We start from the raw sequence: 15947 nt of genomic DNA, 5'->3' as shown, positions 1-15947 counted from the left end.
TGTAACTACAGCACACACAAATATTTTGCAAACTATTTTAGCACTATTGCATGCACTATGTTTCAATGATCAAAAAACACAGAGAGTGAACAGAACACACACGAGTGAACAATGCACACTTAGAGACAGAATCACAACAAAAGCAAGAAGAATGTACACTGCACCATAATGTAAGAAAGGGAAAGTCAGGATTTTAAAGGAGACTTTGGATGCCTTAGTACAAACTACCATTTAAAAAACGACTCTGCTTTCCAGCTGCCCTCTCTCAAAATTATTCTATCATCCAGATTTCTGAACACGTAATGAGCCTATCACAGTAGTTATTTCCGATTTTAAGAAGAAAATAGTGATCCATATTTTCTCCTATTAAATAATAAGGGGAGCAGGATCCTGGTCATAGGATTCCAAATAATCTGTGATTCAGGCAGTTACAGCGTTCAGCAGGGATGGGATTTCAGGAACACTTCTGCTTAGCTGGTGACTTTCCCTACCAGCTAGCGCTAGATGAGTTTTTGGCTCAGCTTATCACTTCTTCGGGGGGATCCTGCAGGAGCACCTAATTCTCTCCACATAACCGTGGTAATAATTACATCACGTTATCATTCTCCGGGCCGTGCTCCATGGGCTTTGAGGTACAGACCACACTTCCTAATTTTAGGCAGCTGAATTTAGCACTGACCTAGCCCCAAATATTTACAACCACAAAAGTTAATCTGTGCTGTTCTTCCACATCCACCATAGTTGACATAATGTCACAGAAAATTATCAACAGGAATTACAAATTATTTTTGAGAAAAAAAATCTAACTTGAAGAGCAAAACAAATTGTGACCTATTAACAGTGCACGTAATTGCACATTTATGCTGTTATGATTCTTCCATCAAGAAAAATATGTAAAAGTATAAAACACAATGGTTGAAAAATCTCTGAATATCTTTGAAATCTTAGGATGTGTGTTTTCTGAAATTTGAATGTAAAGTCATATATTTTAATCACATGGTATTTGAGTTCAAGCAGCATTCGCATGTTTGATTTGATGGTCATCTATCAGCACTCATCACACTAACTTCCTTTGCCTGATGACTGAAGAGTCTTCCAAGCAGGATGAGAGACATCATGCAAACTATTCTAAGCATTTCAATGTAATGCACTTTTTCACTATTTGTTCAGCATCATCACTCCACCTATACAAACTAGGGAAGGAAAAGTATTATGCTATGATAATATTGACTTCCTTGTCTGCCAGAAGTATGAATGAGGGTACAATGCCTAAGGGGTGCACACCCAGTTCTGGCTAAGGCTGTAACTTGATAGCAGTGACAGAGTAGAGTACTTTCAGAGAGAGGGATAAAAAAAGTAAAGTGATTTTGCAGGCTGTACTATTTACAGCATTCACAAACTGGTAAATAAGCTATGCTATATTGAATTTATTTGTCTTGTGCTTAAAATTGTTGTCTGGATTTTGAGTTTTAAAGCAAGCTGGCCAGCAAAGCTTCCCTACATGCTCATGGGAAAATGTTTCTAAAGCAGATAGGCACTTGTGGTCAGACAGACCTGCCTCAGCCTCTGATTCTTGTACTCCAGTACGCTTGTTTTCTTCATCTCCTGCTGCATTTGTACAAGCAAGGTATGATAGGGGGAAAAAGCAAGACAAAAACATGCATGCTTTGTTACAAGCTGATCAAATAAAAGGTAAACATCAAACAAAAGACATCCACAATAACATACAAACCCTCAGTCTGCAGCATACATTATTTTCTGAGTGAATTACAGATTAAATAAATCCTTTTGTTATGTTTAGTATCACCTCTGATTTACTCCAGTGAGTTTCTTCTGCAAGTAACGACAGTCATATGCAGTCACTTTCTTAATAAATTATTGAAACACTGGAAATTAGACAATAAATACCAAAGCAGAGAAAGCAGACATATATTGATATATCATTGGTTCACAAGCATCTACTGCTTGGCTTTGCTTTAGTTTCTCTAGCAGTGGAAGACCAAGCCCACCTTCTCAGAGAACATATCTGAAATTTTGTATAAATCCTAAGCAAGTGGGCATACTCACTATCTCAATATGTGCAGGAGAAACAATGCAAAAATGTTTCCAGGTTGGAAAAAACAACACCTCAATTTGCCAGGTAACTGACTTTGCACCTGGATGTCACAGAATTCATAAAGACAAGCACTTCTCCATTAGTACCTACAGATAGAGAAAAACCACTGTCTAGAGCATGTCTAAACCTTAGAGAACACTGAAATAGTTGGAAACAACAGTGAAGGTATAAATATGATTTAAGACATTCAACACAGATCTGATTGTTTTATCTCATTAACGAAAACCAGAACTTGCTTTTGTGACAAAACTCACCTAATATCAGGTAACAGCAGAAATGATACAAAAAGTTGAGCTGAATAAATTGAGGACCATAAGCCTGCTTTCACTTAATGTCAGTTAATAGGCATGTGATGTGATATACATCTGATGTGATATAATATACTGTAGTTCTTCAGCGTTCAGATTATTCTTATTGACTTTTTTGTACTCTTTTTACAGATTCTTTACGGTTATCTCATTACTTGTAAATGCAACTACGTAAGTCATTGAATTATTTGACTTTAGGATTAGCTTGCAAGCAATCATAATTTTGGAACTGCTCATTCTAACAGGTTATTGCTAACAGGGAGAAAGATTTAGGTGATAATCAATACCAACACAATGGAAACTAATTTCTACTCAGATATCTGTTCTGCAATTCCATGTTAAAAGCTTAGCATTTAAATTCTAATTGAAATTTTGTCTACATTGTAAAATATTCAGTAGACACAGCATGTCTACAATCAAACTTCTCTTATAGAAAAAATGTCATGTATAAATGCTGTGCCAAGGACTTTTCACAATTTATTTTTCCATGAGAATTGAACTAAAATGTTTTTGGTACTTTTGTACCCCAACATATAAATAAAGCATGGTTGTCAAGAGCACAACTGTATGACTGTTTGCTGTTTTGATTTTTTTTATGCCCATGTTAGACTCAAACCTAGAAGTTAATACCTTCAAATGGCATGAAGACAGAGGTATCTAACTGCTCCTTTTGGCAACCTAAGAGCAAAGTTTGAACCATTACTTCCCTCGAAAGGTAGCAACCTTTCAAGCAATCATCCTAAGCTTTGTGTTATGGGTAGCATTTCCTCAATTTTTTTTCACTGGAAATTGTACTAATGCAAGTAAAATATTTTAACAGTCCTCAGAGCAATTAGGGAATGAAGTCTGCCACTTCACCTAGAAAGTGAACTAAGCGTCCAAAAGTAAAACTCAAATGTATATTCTTGCAAATTCCCAGGAGAAATCAACAACTTGAGGTAGCTTCATGCAAGGCAGCCACTTCTCTTTGCTGTCAAGCACACATAATGCAAGAGTTACCCTGTGCAAGAACTAGCATAGCACAGCCAGTACCGCAGAAATACATGCATAAAAAGGGAGTGAGTGCAAAGATAGTTCTGCATTTTTTATTCTGCAGTCTAAGTCATGAAGTTCCTAACCTTTCTGAAGTTAATCCAAGTTCCTATCTACACAATATATATATGTGATCAATTATGTCCTACAAAGCAAACTAGCAGTATGCCATGTATTTTTAAAAGGCTGTGAAAGCACAGCTGACAGAATATAATAGAACTGTGACCAGCGTGAACACAGGTTCTCTGTAATTGCATCATAAATAGACTTTTTCAACATTCCATCAAACTATGACAGAACACTAAAAAACACAGTAAAATTCCTTCTCATTTTGCAAAATTATGTCTCAGTTCACAGGAAACAATGCTTTGACTGAGAGGAGACAGTAAACAGTAGTTCTGTTTTCTTAACTATCATTGTATCTCAGTAACTCACATTCTATACAACAGTACAATTGTCAGTATAGCTATTTTCTTTTTAAAAACATGGAAATGTAGGAGTTATGGCTGTCAGCTATCTCTGATTAAAGTTAATCATCTACTGCTGTTAATTCCATTTGTAGGTAATTTCTTCTGGAATGAGACCACCCATACCTGAATTTAGGAGGAGCAGCTAATAAGCATTAATGTCAGCTTTAATGGTCTCTGAAATAACTTACCCAAGACACCAGATTATTATGAGATCATGTAATTATAGTCTGAACCACAGAGCATAAATAGAAGGGCAAATTCTGGCTGAGCTCTACCATTTGCTGAATTTCTCAGCACTTCAATTTTATACTTTCAAGTTTTATCATGGTTGCATGGCTTGAAATAACTTTCTAGTTTTTCACCTGATTGAATGGTGTTGTGGGGTTTTTTTTGGTAGTGATAAGGAAAGAAAGGGCTATATTTATTCTTAAGAATGAAAAGGAAAGATGCCCTTCAGGAAAAAAAATACTCTCTCTTTGGTTTGTAATTAACAGCAAATCAAAAGGGCTAATACTGAATTCTTCTAAGATCACTTTATGTTGACCTATTTCAATTAGCATCAAACAGTTCATTCTTCTATCAACAAGAAGAAGAAAGAAATGAATGGCCACAAACAAGGGGAAAAATCTTGATAACACTTAGAAGTTATAAATATTCACTTATTGTCTATAATACAAGTAATACAGAACATTCCATAAGTATATAAGCATTTAAATGCTAAAATGGGGTTCAATATAATACTATTGTTTCTCTACAAATGCTGATTATAAACAAGACATCTCTAACTTAACTTAAAAATATCCCAACTGTGGCTAACAAAACAATCTTCTGGCACCTCAGTAAAGAAAATCTGGTAAAACCTTAAGTGGTCACAGACATCTTTGCAGAACATTTTTCCAGCCATCACTAACTAATGAAGTTTGAAACAAAAAATAAAATTGTCTAGATTCTCAAGGTATATTCTGGCTAGATAAGATCACAGAATCGTAGCATGGCTTGAGTTGGAAGGCACTTAGAGACAACCCAGTTCCAACCCCCTGCCATAAGCAGATCTGCCACCCACCAGCTCAGGTTGCCCAGGGCCCCATCCAACCTGGCCTTGAATGTCTCCAGGGATGGGGGACCAACAGCTTCTCTGGGCAGCCTGTGCCAGTGCCTCACAGCTCTCCGAGTAAATAATTTCTTCCTTACCTAAATCTATCCTTGTCCTATCACTATCGCACATGAAAAGCCTCTCTCCACCTCTTTTATAGCTCCCTTTAGTAACTGAAAGGCCACCAGGAGGTCTCCCCAGAGCCCTCTCTTCTCCAAATGGAACAAGCCCAGCTCCCTCAGCCCTTCTTCAGTGGAGAGGTACTCCAGCCCTCTGATTTGCATTCCAGAGACACCCAGTGACTGTTTGAATAGGTCAATCTGACACCTGAGTGCGTGTCAGCTGCACTGATTAAGGAATTAGCCATTATTTCATGACCACAAGAGACTGTAAATGCAATGTAGCTAATCATATCTGCATGTTCTGCTGATGAGAAGAACTGAGAAGAAGGGACGGAAGTCAATGTTCTACTATTAGGAATGGTCATTCCTATCTTGGATAGATTTCTTAAAACAAACTTCTCTGGCTCTTCTGGAGTTTTGAAATAAGGTATTCTGGGAAAATTTAGATGTCATGGAGCAAAGATCTGCAACCATGTAGCAGTTCACTGAACTAAATCTCAAAACCAATTTCATTAAATTCTGACCCTAATCTGGAAAGCAAATACACAGAGTTTTCTTCCTGCAGATTCCTTCCCTTCCTGTTCAAGTCACATAGCTGTAAGAAGGGCTCTCATACCGAGTACTGCACTGGAACAAAAAATCTCCTGAACTACAAATAGCTTCCTTACTTATACCTGAGTGCCAGCATTTCCACCACATTTTAAGAAATGTTATGCAATCACAGCAATGTAACAGATTATTCAAATTTATACAAATTAAATGAAGATAATGTAGGAGCTACAGAGGTTTTTCTTTTACAAGAATCAAATGGCTTCTAACAGTTGTTTGTCTGTAACATATCTTTAATTAACTCCTTTCAGCAGTATAATTTTAACTTAATCTTGTCAACAATAACATCTTTCATTTCAAAATACAGAAAGATTAACCTTCCCAGCATGTTTCCGCGCAATATAAAAAGGTCCCCTCCCTCATTTATATTAATTATTACATGCTTCTGTAAGAACAGAAAGGACTACTTCTCTGAGACAACATTCTCTAGTATAACCTTCCTTATTAAGACAACTCTTCTGATTACCAGCAGATCATATAATAACACATACAGATCTACTTAAATGTCTGTAAGATTTTCAGATTTACTCACTAATTTATTTGTTTAATAATAACACAAACCCCTTTTACTAGTCGGTGTTTTTAAGTCTACCAAATTTCAGGGTTTTTTTTTTCTAGCACTTCAATTGCTTAAAATAACCTTTTGTAAAATGTAATTCTCCAACAGTCAAAAACTATTATTAATCATAATTATTTTCTGTCATTGCTAAAAGTTAGGTAATCTTCTGTTCTTGTCGAGGGTTATTCCTTTTATAGAAAAAGATTAATTCCCTTAAAGAAAATGTAAAATCCTAAAGATGGATTGAAAAAGCCTCAGAATAAAATTACACTGTAATTGGAATATGATCTCTTAATTCATTACAGGAAATTACATTGAATACTATTTGAAAGCTTGGTAACTATGGATTGTGTTTTTAACAACACCTTTATATATGTAAAATAAAATATGAAATGTGTCTAGGTACTGTGGCTTGAGTCTCTCGTGACACAATGCATTTTAAAACTCTACTATCTGTAGATTTCACAATTTTCCATTGCCTATATTTTCCAAAAAGACCACTAGACACAGTTACAGGAAAATATTACTCAGCCTTTGAGTAAACACAAACAGAGTTTTTCAAGTCCCATCAGTACTTACCAGAGAAAATAATTCTAGCAATCCTATAAAAATAATTGTTTCACTGTATTTTTTATATTTCTCACTATAAAACCTATGTTGTAAATAAGATTGCTACTCTCTCTAATCAAACACAGTAAAAATACAGAGTACTTCACAATAGCTGCCCCAGAGAGCTCACAGTCTAAGTAAATATGATAAGCAAAGAGCAGGATAAAGTGGTAAAACATGAAAGCGTGTATAGCAATGACTGTAAATATCAGGTGATTAGATGAGATTATTTCCTGGCACATCTAGACTGTATTTCATATAAGCATTTAACAACATGTAAGACGACGGAGAAATGACTATACTAGTGTGATGATTTGAGAAAACAGTTTCTTGTCATGAAGTTTTGCTTCCAAAATGGAAATAAGCACCATAAACATTGTAAATACTAAATTAAAAAGTCTGATGAGACAAATACAGTTATACTACATATAGACCCTCAGTGGTATAACAAAGGACTGCAATTGATATCTTATGGCTTTTTAAGCAAATTAAATGGTTTCAATTGTAAAAAATATAAGGGGATGTAATTTTAAGAGGAAGTATTATCACTTTTTTGAAAGACTATCTTGATTCAATTAATTCTTACTCCTATATTAAAAAAAACACCTACTAATTCAGCAATTGCATAAATTATATTTGCAATAAAAACATGGTTCTGATTCAGTGCACGGCTGACATTAAACACGTCAAATAGCCTCATATGCTTAGATCAGTATCTGCTTGAAGTGCCAATCCTGAAAAGATGCAAATATGTAGATTAACTGGCTCCAACAGAACTTGAAATACTCTTATTTGCTGTAGTGTAAATCCTTGCTTTAAAAATGGGTATATGTCCTTTTTAATGATGACTGTATTCAGATAATTTCACTTATTCTCTTTTCATGTAGAATCCTGTAAAATCTATGAGTCATAGGTCTGAATATAAAAAAGACTGAACAATTATCACAATGTTTCTGACTATGTCTATGCAATGAAGTAACATCAATTGCAGTTAGGTTTATTTTTCCCTATATAGCCTCTCAAAAAGGCTTTCAGGTGAAAAACAAACCCTCCTTTATGTACAGACCTTCATAAGGTTCTATCTCCTTGTCTCCATTGTCTAGGGAAAGTAACAAAAACAAAACAAAAAAAAAGAAACAAAAAAGGGAACCAAAGCACAGGGGTTAAAAACAACATAAGTTTTATAAAAGATACAATATACATGTTCAGAAGGATTTAAAAAAAAAAAAAAAGGAGAGCATATGACCATTTAGACTGATTTTGCACAACACATTCAGTTATCCGAAGTGGAAGGGTGAAAACGTATTTGCTATCAAAAATGTGTCTACAGTCCTTTTTCTAAACATTTTGGAAGATGCCTCCATTGACCAGTGCTTTTATGAGACATTAAAGATTAGCACAACAGTATCAGTAAAGCATGAATTATGAAATATCTTGCTGGTCTTTCCTATTTTAAAGATTATTACCTCTTTTCTTGCTCTTCCTGTTTCAAGGTGCAGAAGTTTTATATTAGTACTGTATAACATACACCATGTGAGCCCACAAGTGATCAGCTATGCTACTAACTCCCAAAAAGAAGTTTTATCACGAAACAACATACTAAAAATCATTTCCTGTGCCTGTAGAAGTCAATGACAAAACATCTCTTGAGTTCAAAAGGAACAGGATTACTATGCTAATAATTCATCTTGGTTCATACTGTTAATCACTGCTGCAATGCTGATGATTCAATGCAGTCAAGAGTACAGTAGACATTAAAATATAATAAAATATGGTACAAAATACAATACTATCAAATCCTAGTTATGTACACAAAAATTCAAGAGTTTTAATTCCCCAAAGAAAAATAAGAAACATACTTGACCTCCATGAGCATTTTGCAATGTTCTTAAGGAGAAAACCATACACTTACTTCTTTCCAATGTCCCTTTTGGCGGGAGCTGTGGTAACTGTCTGCCCCTTCTTCCTACTACTGGAGTACTTGATGGACTTGTCTGAACAGACCCAGTTCGAGGATGTGACCTATGAGACACATATCAAAACAAACCACAGCAATTAAACGACAAATTCATCCTTAAATACCTTCAAGAACTGATAAAAGTAATTAAGTTTTGGCTCACTTGGGACCCTCACATTCCCATAGCGAAACTATTAATTCTTTTTTTTTAAAGAAAGATCTGATTAGAAAGAGAAATATCTCTCTAGGAAAAAAAAAAAACACCAACGTAGCACACAAACTAAGCTAAGGCTAAGCACCCATCTAAGGCTAAGCACCCATACGATGATTGTTTGCACAGTCAAGCCAGAAAATATACTGTATGTACATTCATGCGCATGTGGAAATAACACATGCATGCACATACAATTATCCACAGGCCAAATTCAACTATCTTTATTCAATTTTTATTTGGTTAAATTCCCACTGAGTGGTAAAGACATTATAGGGATTTAAATAAACAAAGTAATAAACTGAGGAAAGACACTGGGATTTGACTCTGTCACTGGGGATTTGATGGTACTCTCTCTCACTTTCAGAAAACAAAAGAATGTATTCTGCAGTTCCAAAATAAGGAGAAGTGTGCTGAATATCTACTAGACCAAAATAACTCATCTTTTTACTGTATTATGTTTAAGCTCAGAGTAATGTATAGACATCTGCAAAGTGTCGATCAGTAAAGATAAAGTATTTAACAGGAACGATACAGACTATGGCACAGTAAAATGTAGTCAGAGAAAATGGTGGTTAAAATGGCAATTAAAACACAAAGTTAGTACAGTCCAAATGAAGAAACGTTTTTGTTTAAAAAAGGAAGTTTCATTTGATGTTATGATGGTCGTCCCATAACTGATGTCTGATGAACACAAACAATTTATCATTCTGTAAGATAAGAATATGATGGTTATGAGGTGCTTCATGTGGGAAACTATCTAGGATTCCTGGTCAATGAGAAATAACAAACAAATGTAGTTAAATACTGTTAGTGGACAATTAAAATGGCAGCCACACCATTATATCCAGAGTAGAATATAAATAGTGTGTTGACACTGACAAGGTTAGTATCTATTGCTACTTGTGATCAGCTAAGGATGAGAGGCGATACCAATTAGCTACTGGGAAAATAAAATGGTGAGCTGGTGGGGCAGAAGGGGATTAGTCTGATTGATTTGTCTGTTTCACCTCGGTAAGGCGGGTGAAGGAGGGGCAGATCTTCCAGTCATTAATGAAGGCATCGACCTGATGAGGTTTGAGTCAGGACGCTCTGTGGATCGGGAGCGGGAGTTGGTCCGCTCTAGCATAGGACGTTGCTCTGTTGATCGGGATCTTTGATATGGCTGTCTATCTGCTGCTTCACAATTCCTGTAATGTTAGTCAAAAAGCAGCTCGGTTGACTTTTCTATTAGTTGTAAAATATGCTGCATGATACTGGTTTGGAGAAAGTCATTTTGTTATGTACATTTTATTCGGTAAATTTCCGAGTTCGCTTCTTGATTACATACAGTTTTTTAAACATGTATGCTTCGGTTTGCTCCAAACTCTTGATAAATGGGCTGAAATGTTTCCAATGTCTCAGTAATGACTATCTATGCAATAGTCTGTTTCCTGACAATTTCTGGGTAAAAATATTGTTATTTTGTTAATTAATACATCAGCACTGGAGGAAAAGAATACATAACACAATTAAGTCTCACTTAAGCTTAACTGTGCATTTTAATTGAGCGTTTTAACTCACATGACTAGTTTTTTTCAGACTGCATTACCTTCAGAGGTGGTGCTCTTTAACAATTATTTGTGGGAAAGTCCACAGCAAATTCAATCACATTCCAGATGTTATAATTACTATGTAGCACTGTTGAATGCTACTAAACTAAGGATGTCTGTTGAAATACCATCTAGGCTATAGTGACAGATCCATATGCAGTACACAGACTACAGTCAGAAGAAGATCTACAATACCATCAGTAGTACTAGCTGAGGTTCTTTGTAGTAGACAAATATTGGTTTATAATAGAAAAAATATAAAATCTAACCTTCAACCTATAGAACAGTGATAAAACAGTAATTAAAACAGTATTAGAGACACAACAGAAAGAAAGTACACTGATCAAAAAATAAATTTGTGAATGAACTAGTTTGGTCTCCTACTATCATAGCCAATTAATCATGTAATTTCAGAAATTAAATAAATCTCTCTTCACAATGTAACTGTTCTGTTTGCAAGGAGTAATAATGGGTAGCAATGTGCTAAAACAGATAAAAACACCGTCATTTTAAAAGTAAAAAATACACCCTCCTGAAGCTGCTTATTGATTTTATACACCTTCTATGAGAGCACCTGAATGGCAACAGAATAAACATCTGAATATATGCATCCTTTTGGTCTTTCTCTTGAGCTAAGTCATGCGTTTTTCAATGAAGCCAGAGTGACTGGATGGTACTTTTTGTTACAAGTGTAACAAAAAGCCAAACTCCATTTACTATCAAAAAAGAAAGAGACATACTACAGCCACATTATGAGGAGTCTTAGGTCATTAACAGCATTTTTTTTTTTCTAAAACACCATATTGAGACATAATATAGTTTTCTCTATGGTGGCTAACTTTGTTGAATGGATGGATGCTCATTAAAATGATTGTCTCTTCATTCCTTCCATGAGGTAATAACTGGATTCTTTGAGGATAACAAGGAATGGCCACAGACAAGTTCAGAATAATACCATTCACCAAGAACCTATGTCTACAAGCTCATAACAAGCAAACACACCACAGTGAGAAACATAAGCTGAGGCACTAAAATATCAGAGGAAAATTACAATGAGCCTGGCACAAAACCACAATAAAATTACCTCACTTCTTCTTCTATCAGTTCAGTTTCTGAATGGGAAGCTTCATCAGCAAAAACATCCACTGTCTCGCTTCTTTTACATTGTAGGCAGACAAAAAAACACAACCTTAGCTTTGATATGAATGTTGCTTAGTTTGGGTAACTTTTAAAGAGTTTTCAGTATTACAGAAGGTGCATGGTGGTTAAAAATTAGCTTTGACTATGGGAATTGGAAATGATTCCTTAATTCAGCATAACTGCAGCAGAGAAAACAGCCAAGATCCAGACAAACCACCCCTACTGTTTGTATCCAAATGCGTAAGAAGATCAGTGAGCCCATAAAGACTTCGTTTCTTCTTCTGGTCTCCTACCAAAACTGTGTTTCATTCCATTTCCTATTTCCCCTTCTCAACAACAGCAGGACATACAGAGGAACAGGTAAGCAGCAACCATGATCTACTTAAACACTTCATGAGAAGTTAAGCCTCTTTCATTTCTTACTCCTAAAGCCTCATTCTCTTTAGCTGTTAAATAAGAAGTGGCTTTTAGGATGTTAGAGATCTAACTCACTGCCGCATTTAGAAGGCAGGAAAACATTTTTACCATTAAGGCCAATACTAATGGCTTAGTGGGCATGTTTGCTGTTCTGGAGAGTACCGTGGAGCCACTATATCTAAAGGCCTCATTTTTCATGATCAGTAGTTAATCTAAATATTTCATTTACTGCAATCTGCACCTGGCATTTACTTCAGGCGGAAAAACAACTGGGAGTTCCAGTAAGTGAAGGAGAACACAGATTTTGGCAGTGAACCTTTTGCTTTTAGATCGACCTTTGGCACCACTGTTGCTTTTGTAGATCAAAGGATTTGAAGACTAAATTGAATCTTGAGGTTCAGTTATTACCCTCAAGTTAGAGGTTTACATGCTGCAAACCTCTGAATACCTACAGTGTAGCAAATGGAATGTTACGTAAGCACAATGACAGCCTTCTGTGCGAGAGCATCACTATGTGGCTTTTAATCATACACATACAGAAAAGTCACGTTAGTGTCTAGAGTGAAATGGACATAGTCTTTGTTCTAACGTTTTGGTATTCTTTTGTTCTTTTCACAGTAGAAATGTACTGTAATATCCAGGTCTTCAGAGAAAAACTGTTCCTTTTACAGAAATAATACCACTCCAATAACCTGCTCGAGCAGCGAAGCTCCCCACCAAACACAATACACAACTATGCATTAACATCACAATTTGGCCATAAGCTCAGAGGGGGAGTTTTTAAAACACATCAATGAATTAAAAAAAGACATTGATGACTTTTCAGGCTACATTCTTGAGTGCTTATGCTCCCAAGTTATCTTTCTTCTGGTCTGACAGGAAGTCATAAAATAGGAAGTACTGATTTTTAAAGAGGAAAAAATAACAGTCAAGGTATTCAACTGCCACATAATATTTTAAAGTACTCAACAGCCATTTATCTCTGCCAACAGACTTGTCATTATAAAAAATAAAGTTAATGAAATGTCAAATAATGACTTTCCTCCTCCTAGTTGCCTAACATAACATCCTTTTTCTTCTATCTAAGAAAAACAAGCTTGGTAGGTGGGCCACTCCTCTGTCAAAATCTATGAGACTTGTGAGCATAACTCTCACACCAAGGAAAGAGTAGAGCAGTGTCTACATCTTAAGCAAGCACATCTATCACTCTGAAACTGTTTGAGCACACTTGCAGGAAGCGAGTGAACATTTAATTTTATATTCCAAACTCATCCAAATCAGAATGAGAATCCCATCATATCTAGGTAGCACTGTATATTCTAGTAGCTATAATATCTAATCAAACGTGCTACAACATTTTTTGTTAACTAACGATTTATCTGCATTGTTATATGCTCATATTCTGGGAATTTCAATAGATAATTTTATCCCAATGCAGAAAGTAACCATTTCTAATTTTTAATTTTTCAGATTTGTTACTTTTCTTAACAAAAAAGGAGAATTTGTAACAAATGCGTGTATTCAGTGATCTAAGTTCATTTATAGAGAAAGCCATATAAATATTAACATAGTAAGCTGTTGTAAGAGCTTACAACACAAATGAGGATTTTTTCCTCAAAATAAGTGAAAGGAGTTTGTTTGAAGTCCCATGTTTAATATTGCCTTACTGTGTTAAAGACTAAAAAAGTAGGCTATGAGATCATGCCAATCAAAATGTAAAAAGTACTAGGTTTTTCTTGTAACAAAAAACTGAAGAAATAAAAATAGAATTGCTGTAGAATTACTATACACTACAATTCTGCTCCTAGAACATCTTTTCTTTTTATCTAGAAACACTGAACACAGAACAAAAAAAATACAACAATACATTTTCTAATGATCCTAACTTCAAACTCCAGCTAATATTCAATGGTAATACCTGTCAGTGTCTGTGGATGGTTGCTGGATTTCAATCCTTGGACATGTTATTCTTCTACTAGCTATAGAAACTTTGCTGTTTAGTCACAGACACAAGATCCTCTGTTAGCATAACATAAATAAACATGTCTACAAACAAGTGAGATTTCCAGTACCAAGCAAACTAAAATTTGAGTCATAAGTACTGTAATGGAAAATGGGAAATCACTGCCAAAATATTGAGATGAATTGGTGACAGCCTCACCAAATCACTCATCCATACCTTTATAGGAACTTAATGTAAAATTGTGTGCTATAGTTTTTAAAAGCAAGAAATGTCATGCTTTTAAATACCCTTGCAAAATAAAAGCAAGCATTAAAGCAATGTATTTTTGCTGCAGTACTATTCAACTATGTTTATATATACATGTATATACATACACAAAAATATGCACATACAAATATTCACACACACGACACTGTGGTGTATACAATAACTACAGGTATATCTACATGACAGTCACAGGAATGACTACACTGCAGCACGTCATTATCTGAACTGCTTTTCTACTAGCTAACACAACTATGCAGACAAGCAGAGAACAGCTGCAATCCCAGGCACACTGTGCTCCTCACTGCTATGTGCAGACAGCTACAGCTACAGCAACTCAGCTGCTTACACCCTGCTTAGGTATCTGTATATGGCACTGCAGTCATTTAGTGATTCTGTCACAGACATATTTAATTATACTAACACATGATAGCATGACCCAAATACTAAAATGCTTAAAGAAAGCATATAGAGCTATATCTGTATAGATTTATTCTCTATAATATGTTTCCTCATCAATAGATTTTAAAACGTACTAAAACAAAAATGCAATTTCTCAAAAACAGAACCTTCCAGGTTGGCATTTCCTTACATAGAGCTGGATAAAAGAATGCAAGCAGTGTATATGCTGCTTTATGTCTTACTGATTTATTTAGTTCATCCTGTTAAATTTCTCATATTAATATTTTTTCATATTATTATATTATGTCTAAATTATGGAATGTACGGAACAGTTCTTTCAATACTAATTTAAAAGTCGGGGAGATTTAAGTAGATTTATGTTATAACACATTAAATATTTGGTTTTACACGATTGTTTCTGATACTTAGAAAATACTTTTTGTTTTATATTGCCAGGAGACTTTTATAGTACTTTGTCTTTTAACAACTATTTCCAGCTGATAGCATCTTTAATGTAGACTCTCAAGTGACACAAAATAAAGTATCACACAGCAGAAACAGGTAACTCCTATATGTAACTATCTTATCTTCATAAGAAGATTCACTGAGTCATGTTTACGATAACATGGTTAACATTCAAAAGCTGCGAACTCAAATTTCTCAGAGAGAGTAGAAATTCCATTCCTTCCCAGGGCCCACCTAGATCAATTCTATAACAGAATATACTGATGCAACCTTCTCCAATATATTAATCTAAATTTTAATAAATATATTAGAAATATTCCAAAGTGTAAGTATAAGGCTTTGTAACTTTCTGACACGTTTCCCCATTTTGGAATAAAATATTTCACCCACTCAACTTGGTTGTGTGATAATAACATGAACACAGATACAAACACTCAAAGGTTCTAATGAGCACCTATTTCATGGCAGAAGATTAAGTGATGTGTAAGACAATGTATAGAAAAGCTTTTCCCAGTAAAGCTTGCATGTTCAAAGGCAGTTCAGCAGAGCACTTAGACAACAGACTAATGAAGTGAATGAAATGTATGCTTAAAATCAAGCATGTGCCTAAATATGCCC

General features: G+C 35.1%; 1 protein-coding gene across 1 annotated transcript in view; it reads right to left on the bottom strand.

Annotated features, from left to right (window-relative positions):
* LOC110393513 (regulating synaptic membrane exocytosis protein 2-like) overlaps positions 1–15947 on the bottom strand; it is a 285663-nt gene that overhangs the window by 31651 nt on the left and 238065 nt on the right. Inside the window, exons 18-19 of the mRNA XM_021386412.1 lie at positions 10097–10276; positions 8831–8940 (exon numbers count right to left, since the gene is read on the bottom strand). Coding sequence (XP_021242087.1) covers positions 8831–8940; positions 10097–10276 — 290 coding nt within the window. The remainder of the gene's footprint in view (positions 1–8830; positions 8941–10096; positions 10277–15947) is intronic.

This window comes from Numida meleagris, chromosome 2, assembly GCF_002078875.1.
Source record: "Numida meleagris isolate 19003 breed g44 Domestic line chromosome 2, NumMel1.0, whole genome shotgun sequence".
NCBI lineage: Eukaryota > Metazoa > Chordata > Aves > Galliformes > Numididae > Numida > Numida meleagris.
Note: the sequence above shows the minus strand (reverse complement) of the source record. Positions and strands in the feature narration are given on the sequence as shown.